General features: G+C 33.0%; 1 protein-coding gene across 1 annotated transcript in view; it reads left to right on the top strand.

Annotated features, from left to right (window-relative positions):
* LOC115874166 (phospholipid-transporting ATPase ABCA1-like) overlaps positions 1-12,330 on the top strand; it is a 63,472-nt gene that overhangs the window by 38,197 nt on the left and 12,945 nt on the right. Inside the window, 8 exon segments of the mRNA XM_030889268.1 lie at positions 345-505; positions 3,054-3,088; positions 3,344-3,700; positions 6,259-6,402; positions 6,563-6,816; positions 10,198-10,264; positions 10,267-10,467; positions 11,888-12,013. Coding sequence (XP_030745128.1) covers positions 345-505; positions 3,054-3,088; positions 3,344-3,700; positions 6,259-6,402; positions 6,563-6,816; positions 10,198-10,264; positions 10,267-10,467; positions 11,888-12,013 — 1,345 coding nt within the window.

Raw genomic sequence — 12,330 nt, 5'->3', positions numbered from 1 at the left:
ACTTAAATTGAATGCTTGTTGCCCTGAGTTGACGGTAATTATATTGATTTAAATCATTCTACTAATTTAACTTGCGAATCATCACGATTTAGAAGTCAAAAATATAGACTAAGTTATGAAAACGACTTAAATAACGTTATATTGATTTAAGTCTTTACAATAATGACTAGTCAAAGACTTAAACTTAAGTCATTTAAACTTTATGTTGAATTTGACTTAAGACTTAAATAATTTTGATTTTAGAAATGACTTAAGACGTCTTAAGTCTTTTTAAAACTCACTTGCTACAGCTTCGAATACAAGCTAAATTCTCTGAAACCTAAAAAATGTTTTTAATATTTTAGATTCACACTAACATCGGGTCGGAACTTACATATCTTCTAGTAGAAAGCCAGTCTTACATTTTCGAGAAAATGCTGAAAGACTTAGAAGATCACAGTAGGCAGCTCGGTATCAATAGTTATGGGATTTCATTAACAACCTTAGAAGAAGTTTTCCTTGAGCGGTAAATTTACTTAAATAACAACTGGGTTCATAAACGGCACTAATAATTATAACATCTATTTAGGTAGAGACTGATCATGGGCAAGAAGAACTATATAACTCAAGCGAAAAAGAATTAAATGGAAGAAATTCATTTGGAGAATCCTCAGACAAAAGGTTAGCCTAAGATATTTTGTATTCAAATAAAAAAAAAAAAAAAAAAAAAAAATACAATTTTGGTATTAACTTTTAACCGTTTGCTAAGGTTCTTGACAGTAATAGTGACATATGAACTTGAATTATTGGATAATCCTCTATATTTGTACAATATATAGCCAATAAAAATCATATAATGGAAAATAGAATTTCTTGCTGTTTTTGGGTATATAATAAAGGTATAAGGGTTTCTTGCCTTGAACTGCTAATATAGAAATTAATTCCATGCACTGTGTTTGATATAATGTGGATCAACCTACTCTCACTACCGGTTTCGGAGCCCTCCTCCATCATCAGGTGAGCTTAGGTCGTTTCCACAATATGTCGACAGCGCAGAGTATATAAATACGACTTTTCGTAAAGTAGCGGTAAGATAATGGTTCAAGGCAAAGAAGCTCTTACATATAATTTTATTATATACCTAAAAGTAAAATTTATTTTCCATTATATAATTTGGGCTAGCCGGAAAAAGCCTTTATTTACTATCGATAGGTGTTCCCCTAGGAGATGCAAGACCTTGTCGTTGGTGGGAAGCTCCTGGTCAGGTGCTGGGGGAATCCCCTCTAGCGCTTGGCTTGGTCTAACAAGCATATCATTCATCGTCTTGTCCCTGACTGTAGGGTGTAGGGGAATTGCACCAGACATATAACGATACCGGGGGGCTACGGACAGCCTCAAACTTGTGGCACCGGAGGGCACCCCATTGTATTCACCCCTTACTTCTACATTATCCCTTACTTCTACATGTAGAAGTGGACCGACTAATCCTAGCGACTTGTAGAAACACTATGAGATCTGATAATAATAGTAATAAAAACTTCACCGAGGTGAATCTGTGGGGAAACCCTAGCGACACTGGGAACAGTTAACAATGAAAGTTTCAAAATATTAAACCCAAAGAGAGAGGGAGCTACAGGAGAGGTGGCTGACCTTGCGTGAGACCATCCTCCGCAAGTGGCATGCAAGCTACCACCTCCTCCCAGGATCGGGCTATGCTACCTCTAAACCCAACAGGCGACAGAAGCTACCGTTTCGTCTAATACCCGGCCTGGGTCGTAGCTCCTCGACTGTGACGGACACGGGTCTCCGTAGGGAGTCCTGGGACTGTATGATGAGTTATAACTCAGAAGGGGACACAATAGATCTCCTAAGGTCGCGAAGTTAGCCCCTCACTTTCCGTTCCAAATCGATGGTTATTGCCTCAATTGGTACGAAAGTGCTACCATTGCACGTAGACCGCTATCTCGCGATGCGGAACTTAATATCTTACCGCTACTTTACAAGTCGTATTTATATACTCTGCGCTATTGCTTGACATTTTGTGGAAACGACCCAAGCTCACCTGATGATGGGGTAGAGCCCCGAAACCGGTAGTGAGTGCAGGTTGATCCGCATTATGACAGACACAGCGTGGAATTAATCTCTATATTAGCAGTTCAAGGAAAGAAACTCTTATATAATTTTATAATAAAAATCTATAATACAAGAGTTGTAATATAGTTTCTAGTTCTACAAAGTCTAAATAAAGTTCTAAATAAAATCTTTGATCTATAGTCACAAGTTCTAAATGAAGTTACAGATATTTTTAGAAGCTATCTATATTTTTTCTAAAAGATTAGTTTCATAATTTTTTTTTTTTTTTTTTTTTTTTTTTTTTAAAATAAATATACAAATCACAGATAACATAATGTTCTATAGATCCTTTTCAAATAAACTTTTTAATGACGTGATTAAACGACCGGCACAGTGAGTACCCACTTTTACATATTTTATTTTAATCAAATATTTTAGGAAACAAAAATAAATTAATTATAAATATATAAACAATTTTTTTTTTTTTTATTTATATCATCAAAACTCACCTCCCTTAACAGCACTTAAAAGGGGCATATTAAGGTTCATTACTATCTTCAACACCACGTTCAAAATATTCTAATAAGTTGCGATGAGTTTTTACGGCTATTAAGTTATCTTGTACACTTCGCACTAAAGAGGTTCTAAAATGAACAATGTTTGACTGCAAGGTTTACTAGTAAAAATATTTAAAACTTAAAATTATCCTGTACAATTCATTTAAACCAAAGCCCGTAATACAAAACTAAAGTGTCAAGAGCCAATGACAGTGTCAGAATACAAATAGGCTCGTCATGGCGAGATTTGTTTTTTTTTACAGCAGAACTACCACCTTGATCCCCAGCGGAAAATTTAAATTCTAGTTAGTCAGCACTGCGCCGAAAATCTCCATGTTTGGCAACAATAAATTTAAAAAAAAAAAAAAAAAAATACATTAATTAAAAGTTTAGTTGGTATAGCTTAGTTTGTTTACATATAACCAAACTTTATTTAATTAAAAGAGAGAAACAGAATTTTATTATATTATTGGCATTTGGTATTAAAAATATCGTTTAGCAATGTAGGCTTGTCGACGTTTAACAGTGTGATACAAATCCTGAGTTAACTGTGAAAGAATCACTTCTGCAGTAATAATAATAACATAAACTCGAAAATTATCAAAAGGTTAAAATTCACACTCATAAGTTATTTACACAGCCAATAAAAAAATCGTCACAGGTTTACTACTCTACCCTATATTAGCTCTGATACATTTTGATTTGATAATTTTTTAAATGTTTCTTTCTTTCAGTTGATATTGATCTAGCTCCGAAACCAATCACATCCTTCGACTTCTTCCTCAATCAATTCATGGCGATGACAATGAAGAAAATCTTGTCGACCTACAGATCCTGGATTCTCCTGGCCATCCAGATTTTTATGCCGGTCATTTTTCTGATAATCGCCATAGTTGTCGTGCGTCAGCAATCAAACTTTGGCGACCTCCCTGCGATGCCCCTTACCTTGGATAGATTCGACAATCCTACTGTTCTAATGGAGTATAGCGGAAACGATGAATACGTCCAGCAATATGAGAATGCCGTAGGGTCTGTGTACGAGAAAGTGGACAACATTACCTCGACCATGCTCGATTTAGTAAGTTTTATGGGTTTACGAATGTATAAAATTATTTTTTTCAAACGTCACAAAAGTATTATTTTTTGAGACAATATAAAAAAATCCATTTTCCATATACTTAACTATTAAAAATTGCATTATATCTATCAAAATAGTAGATAAAATGACACTTTATAAGGGGTAGATTAAATGATACTTTAACAGCCAGGATAGGTTAAAAACTTTATTTCTTCTCGCGTTTTTTAATTGCTTCCATTTTGAAAATTTTTGTATTCCTTTTCATATATGTTATTTAATTATTTAAATGGAAATTGGTTTTGGATATATGAATTGTTTGTCGCCTCCAGACTGAATATCTATTGGTAATTTACTTATATCGTTTTGAGCCATTTCTGGCTCCAATTCAATCAGTAATAAACGCGTTTTGTGAAGTAAGTGCAAATATTTTAAAGCGTGCTGTTATAGTTGTTATTAACGTAATAAGGTCGATAAACAACAAATAACAGCCGGGCTGAAGTTTGTGATCCGAGGCGATAGCCGGGGATCATAAGCAGCCAAGGCCGTTATTTGTTATCGGCCGTTTTGCGTTCTAGATTTTTCGTTCATACTGCAGATTTTTTAGAGCAATAAACACTACTATTTAATAACAAATTTTTATTGAACAATAACACAAATAAGGATAAAAAATATATAATGTCTTATACTAAAATTCATTTTCATGATAATGGGCATGGAAATTAAAAGTGCGCTTGTTGTTCTTAGAAATCTGTAAATCCTTCCAAGGAGTTTACAGATTTTTATAAGAAAGAATGATGCTACTGAAGAATGGCAAATATTTGTATCCACTAAAGACAGCGCATTATTTTTGGAGCTATCGCCCGAAAAGGATTGATTTGTTATTTTCATTTCTTTTGGAAACTGATTTTCTATGTGAGTTCTGCCACACTGTGTTGAAGACTCCCATCCCCCTAGCTCCTTTAGCGATAGTAAATCACTACCATTTTCGGCGAGCATGGTTGCTGATGATCTACGAAATTAATGCCCTGTATAACGTTCTGGATTCTCCAAGTTCAAAAATTTTGCAATTTTCTGCGGTACGCTCCCGATGGTATGTATACCGACGATTTGCTTAACACACTTGCCTTTCTTGTAACCAATGAAAATTTTGGATTGTCCAAAGAGTTACGAGGGACCTGAGTTGATGTATTTTAGCCTTGTATAAAACCATGGGCATCAAACCCAGGAAGGCCGTTTTGGAGATAAGAAATTTCTTCTTATTTTGGTATTTCTTAATGAGACAAGAATATTTTCTCCGAATCTTCGAAATCATCAACTGTGGGTGACCAAAGCTCGCTGCGCCTACAAGCTCCAAGAATACCAAGAACCAATACAATTTTTTCGAGTAACCAGGTGTAACCATCGGCATCCAGTAGAAATTTATTTATGTGTTCTCAAATAAGGAGACTTTGGCTTTTTGGTGAATAACCTTCGTTTTGCGCCTCAGAGCGACAGTTTACCAAATCTATGGACAAATATAATTTAGATGGGTATGATTGATATCAGAGAATATAATGGCTTTTACCTTGATATGTCGATGTTTTCATATACTCTCAACGCAATCTTCAGCATGGATATCTTTGTCCACAGTGATGTGGGAGAATACATTTCAGACATTCTTTTAGCATAAGCTAGCAATACCGCTTCATTTACGCTGTTTATACTTCTATCCTACCGCCACTTCAAAAAATTGCCATATTCCTGCTGATATCTCTCTAGTTTGAATGAAATTTTGAGTAGCCACCAGCCACTTCCTCCTGTATTTCCAACGGAATTTCTCACGACATCTCGCTATGGTCTATTTTACCAATTTTTGAAAAGTCCAACTGACAATAAATAGTCATTTTTGCAGGTGACAGACGTTAAGATTACCTTAGAAACTTAACGTCCGGCGGACGTTATCATAGCGCGATCAAGCGGACGTTGTATACATCTTTCCATTCTGAGGATTTTTGCTTATGTTATAATAGTATAACAATATGAATATGAAGAAAACATGTTTTTCTCTTTATCATTTTAAAATAAATTGAAAATAACAAAGCTTTTTAACTTTAGCGAAGATAAATAAAAATTAACATTTGAGAACCTGGAAGCGATAGCCAGCTGTTCTGAAACAGCTAGACATACTATGTTGCCAGATGAAGCCCCAAGAATTGTAATACAAAACAAATCTGAAACTCACAATAGAGGTTTTACAGACAGCATCGTAAAAAGAAAAACTTTTTAATATAAAAAAAAAAAAAAAAAAACAATTAAAAAAACCACCCTGGCTGCAAAAGAATAATTCGGAATTTTGTGATGAAACGATGTTTTATCTTAAATACCATCCAATGAAATACATTTGATTCCGCTTCAATTCATTTCTGAATCATGGTAAAATAAATACTAGAAATACACAGTCTGCATTTAACAATTACAGTTTGTTGAAACTTTCTTCCTTTCCAGAATTATGTAGACGCGACATAGTTAAAATTATACTCAATTTTCAAATAAAAAAAAATTTTGGAATTTTCTTAAAATGTAAAATTATAGCCATAAAAGCTGTACAGAACCACGGATATGCCAGGAGATGGCAGCTTCACAAGGATGAATGGTCGTCAAACAGTGGCTTTTTAAAGGGTTTTAATTTAGAAGAACAGAAAATACCAATTCAGCAGGCTACCGGGGTATTTCAAGGTTGAACTCCTTTTCACCATTGAAACCACTTTTGGCTGCAAGACACTGATATGATGCCTTATATACAGAAACCAGAGAGAAAATTCACTTGATACAAAACTGTGATATTTTTACGCCGTTCATTTGTTGTTGGGAACTTGTTTTCAATTCACTGGCTAAGACGGCAAAGACACCGTTCATTTCGGAAAATTCACCCACGATTTAATGGGAGCAGGCTTCGAAGCAATTGACAGCAGCAATAGTCTGAGTCAAATATTTGACGTTAATTTCACTGCCTATTTTAACAACGACCCATACCACACTCCCGGAGTTACGCTAGGACTAGCACTAGACACCATGTTTAAGAAAGCACTGAACAGCAATAGTGGTATTCGGTTTTTCAACCACCCTATGCCTTACAATGCACAGTCAAGAGTAAGTATAACCTTTTTCTCTAATAAAATAAAATATTCAACAAATTCTATTTATTTATTAATTATGGTAATACTAATTTTACTGTTTATTACAGCAATACGCTTTTTGAGCCGCACCTCAGATATGCCCTTCTATTCTAGGGTACGTGTTGTGCGACTTAATTTGATACATTTCAAGCTCAGAGAGGGAGCTGTTCAATGTCACACTGGGACTATAGAGCGGAACTCATTGCCAAGGACTTTTTAAAAAAAATTAAAATATTAACTCTTCCTTCCCTTATTTATATTTGAATCCGTTTGCGTAATACGTAAGCACGTATCAGCTTCTCAAAATTAAGCCATTTCACACTTATCCACTCAAAAAAGCGGTGCAAGATCTTTATCCTACCCCACGCTCAGAGCTAGTTAAGGGTTCAATATTATACAACTCAAAAAAAAATCACCTGCCATTTGAAATCAAATCAACAACATCATTTTCTTCCCATTTTCGCAAAACATTGAGAATCTATTTACTAGACAGGGCTTTCTACGCCGTAAATATTTTGATAATCAAGATTTGATCTTGTAAACACTGGTCTAATGTTTGCTATTACTATATTTACCAATGACATCGAAATAAATTTATCTAGGGGTCGGTGATATTTACTATATAAACTAACTAAATATTTTTGAATATTATTTTTATTTTTATTCTTTGACGGCTAGCAATGAGCATTTATAAATGTTTATTTTAAACAACAAGACTGACAATGTTATTTGTATATATACCGTATGATCAAAAAAAAAAAAAAAAAAAACAGCGTCAACGATGGCTATGAAGTTAAGATCGCTGTCGTTACATATGTAAAATTATACATATAGAGAATGTCATCGATCGTCATTTTCAAACAAGCTGGACGCCGTTTTTTTTTATTTATTTATATCCTTATTATATATATATATATATATATATATATATATATATATATATATATATATATATATATATATATATATATATATATATATATAGTATATATATATATATATATATATACTCTCTCTATATATATATATATATGCCCTTCTCCCATTCTGTTTACATATCCCTTACCAGATTAATTATTTTTTTGGTTTCTTCTCACATTGATGGTTATCTCTTTCTTCGTTATTCTTCTTATTTCTTCATTTCGCACTTTTCCAATTTTGATTTTCTTGCCGATCTTCTGAGAGTCCTTTCAGTTTACTAAAAGCTCCCTTCCATAGACTTGCTCATCTGCCATGCTTCAGCGCCATAAGTAAGTGTGCTCTTAATTATAGTGTTATATATGCGGGTTTTTGTTGTGGTATTTATATTTTTTTTGCCAAAGAATAGAATTTGGTGCCCCTGTAATGTTTCTGGCTTTGTTGATTCTATTATTGTTCGTTATTGTCGCTTTTCCATTATTATGTATGTTGGTACCTAGATATGTGAATTCTGTCATTGGTTTTTATTTTGTTTCCGTTTTCCATTTTTAGGTCTTGTCCTTTGTTGCACACGCATAGATATTCTGTCTTTTTAAATTTATTTGCGACCCCATCCCTCCATACTCCTCGATTTTAATTTTTCCTAAGCAATGTACTCAGTAATACTTTCTACATCTCAGACCCGGTATTACTTGATCGTCGGCGTAGTGAATGGTATATATTGTTTTATTTTCGAGTGGCATGCGCATTCCACTACATTTTTCCTCTCCATTGTTCCAATGCTGCATCTGAGTAAATATTGAATAAAATTGGAGATAAACCACATCCTTGTCGGAGGCCCTTACTTATATTAAATGATGTTGTGAGTTCGGCTCCAATTTTAACTCGTGCTAGTGGGTTCTTGTAGATTTCCTTTATTACTTTATTAGGAATTGTATTTATTGGTGACCGGTCGAGTACATGAAAAAGTTGTTTTATTGGGATAGAATCATACGCTTTGGTTAGGTCTACAAAAATCATGTGTATCTCTCCACCTAGAAAACACTTTCTCACTTAGTTGTGTTATGCAGAAAATATTATCTACGCTTGAGCGACTGAAATACAAGAGCCCGACTGCTCTACAGCTAGGTAAAATTATAGTCATTTGTTATTAATGTACTAAATTATTTTTCCATGGAGTCTATACAATGAACAGTTAACAGAAATACCTCTGTAATTCTCACATATGTTAATTGCGCCTTTTTGGAGTTATCCATCCTTCGTTCCATTCCTGTGGTATTTGTTGACCATTGATACAATTTTCAAAGAGTGTTTTAATAATATTGTGAAGTTTTGGTGTGCAGCATTTTATTAATTCGTTGGGGATTCCTCCTGGGCCGGCTGATCTTTTATTTTTAAGTTGGGTAATTGCCGTTTTTAATTGATCTAATTCGATGTTAATTTTTTCACCTCCTAAATTAAATTGTAGTTCTTCTGGTTGTAATTTATATTCATTTCTGTGTTCATTTAACATTTTTTCGAAATATTCCTTCCAGCTATCTTCTAAGTTTTAGCTTGGTCTTCTTATTATTTCGAATGGAATTTATGAATTTCCACGATTCTGATGTTCTTCTTCCTATGTAGCTTTCTAACTCTTGGCGTCGTTTTTCCCAGTAAGTTTATTCTTCTCTTTAAAATTTATCTTCTTAGAATTTTGCTCTTTGGTGTTTATAAGCTAAGTAATCCGCATCTTGTTTAGTTTAGCCATTTAAATTACAATTTTTGTTTTGGTTTTTTTTTTTTTTTTTTTTTTTTTTTTTTTTTTATTTTTATTTGTTGTTGTTTATTGCTGTTTGTTCTCCCAATGCCTCCATAGCGGCTGCATTTATTGCCGATTTAATGTGTTCATATATCATTTCTGTCGTTTCATTTTCAAAATCATCCTAAGTTTTGATCTAGTCTTTGTTGATATAATTTCTTAGTACTTTCATCGTATAGACTGTTCAGATTATATTTAATTGTATTGGTCGAGCTAGTTTTTGTTGCTTCATTTATATTTTCTCTCTGTCTCCTATATAGCATTCTTATCTCCCCTTTTACTAAATAATGATCCGCTACCTGGGACCTCTACCATCCTAACATCATTAATTTTAGAGATTCAGTTTTGTTTCACTGCTATGGGGTAGTCAATGAATTGATTTTTAGGTGTCTTGTTTCTTGTTTTAAATGAAACTTGTGAATGTCCCTATTGCAAAGTATCCGATTCATGATCTTTTAATTCTGATATTGTTTCCTTAGATTAATTAATTAATTAGTAGTTTATATAATGTTTATTATTTTATTAGTTATTTGTATAATGTTTTGTATTCTCTTTTTGTTTGTTTGTTTGTTTACTTTACCTTTGTCTACCTAGGTAAAATTTTTGACAATAAAGACATTATTTATTTATATTTTTCAGATGGAGTCAAATAACATTAGAAACAATATGGGACAATTAGCTTTTCAACATGGCTTTAGTATGGCCTTCCTTCGTTCTATATATTATTTATCGTTCGAGAACGAGTCTGCAATTCGAAACATCTACAGTTTGTCTCTGGAGTAAAGGGATACGTTTTTTGGCTGAGCACTCTTTTATGGGATTTCGTCACATTCCTGATCACTGCCCTGGCTTTGGTCATCACGTTGCTGTGTTTCCAAGAGGACGGATTTAAAACTGCCAGTGATATAGGTTAGATTTTTTGACCACAAATTTATCAAAATAAACTGAAAGAAGTAGACACTAAATAGAATTATGACAAAACAAATTTAAAAGCATACGTTAAACATTTACAAATTATGTAGACCGCGAATTATTTTTTATAAAACTGGTCAAAATGTACCCATATTAGGGTTGGTAAGGTTTAAGTATGGGTCGATATTTCCGTATGTAAGAAGAGCACAATGCATTGAAAATGTACTGAACAAAGAGAGAAGAGTAAAAACTTTGCCAAGCGTATGAAATAAACCGAGAAGCTATACACATTGCTTGAGACGTGGAACGGGATATGACAACACGGTCAGGCCGCATAAAGAGAAAATTAAAATTTAAATCCAGTATCTACTTATAATTTTAGGGAAGGATGTACGTACATCATGCTTTCAGCTTCACGATTTAATTACGCCTCGTTATACCTTAATTGTTTATTTATTACCGAATTGTTGTAATTTTCCTTATAGCTTGTAAATTATTAAATTCAAGTTAGAAACTAAACAACGACTCTAAAATGCCGTGCTTTTGGTAAAAATAAGTGGAATTAAGTTGGTGCTAGACAGTGGCCGGCGCTATTAGAACTCTGAATTCAAAAATCGATATCTCGAAATCCATTAGAAATAATTGATTGTAGGGTTTATTAAAAAAAGTATTAATGTTTCTGCTATATTTTCTTCACACAATATGTGAAAATCTTTAAAAACAAAGAAGTTACACGATTGCTGAAAATTACCATGCACTAAAAGTTGATGGATACGTTTTTTTTTTAATTTTTGAATGGAAAAAAAAGAAGCCTATCAATTTTTTTCCATTTAACATCTTACGTCTAAAATCCAAAATTCAAAATAAAAAAAAGAAAGTTGAATTTTCAAATTACCGCGATTATTGACATTTTGTGATTATAAAAAAATTGGAAAACGATATTCTTAACTCGATTTCAGATTCCCAGAAATATATCTAAGGATTTTATCTAGTTATCTTTCCGAAATAAAAACTTCTAGACTTCTAGACTAGAAATTAACGTCTTTCGACCAGGGAAGGACGCATCTCTATCACACTGACTTAATAAGATCCCTATACGATTCTCTTCCACACATATAAATACCGACCCAATACCAAGACTCGCCAGAGCGGTATACCAGTTTACATAAATATATACGTTATATTATGTTTACAGTGTAACTAAAATTTTACATTTACCGTGAATATAAAGTCTGTCTAGTGAGAAAAGACGGCATTCAAAAATTACACGACATATAAATACTAACGGTGAATCCTGTACCATGAAATTATGCATAGATTAAGATATTAACATTTATAATTTTAAATATTCAAAAGTCATTAAGATAAAAAACGATGTTAAGGAATTAAACCATTAATTAAGCAATACGGTTTTTAGGTAGGATATTTGTTACTTTGGTGTATTTTGGCTGGAGCATGCTGCCTATGATGTATATTGCCGGATACTTTTTCGATATACCATCGACAGGATATACAAGGATGACTTTATTCAGCATTTTTACAGGTAGATATAAAATGAAATAAATGACCAATGAATAGTGTTACAGATAAAAATCAGCATTTTTATATTTTCTACGGATGCGATTGAAACTGTGTAAGGAATTAAGCATTTTACTTCACATTTCATATTTAAGAATAATATAAAGTTAGCCAACTACTTATAAAATAAATAAAATATATTTAAAAAGAAACACCAAAAGCAGAACTCGCGTAATTAAAATTCTTATAATTTAAAAATTGTTAAGGAAATAGTCAATCAAAACTGACAAAAAAGGTTGTCAATGACGACGCTTTGGTTTTCATTATTTCCTTCTACTTTTG

Source organism: Sitophilus oryzae, unplaced genomic scaffold, assembly GCF_002938485.1.
Source record: "Sitophilus oryzae breed Bouriz unplaced genomic scaffold, Soryzae_2.0 scaffold_1234_pilon_pilon, whole genome shotgun sequence".
NCBI lineage: Eukaryota > Metazoa > Arthropoda > Insecta > Coleoptera > Curculionidae > Sitophilus > Sitophilus oryzae.
This window is presented reverse-complemented; position numbering and strand designations above follow the sequence as displayed.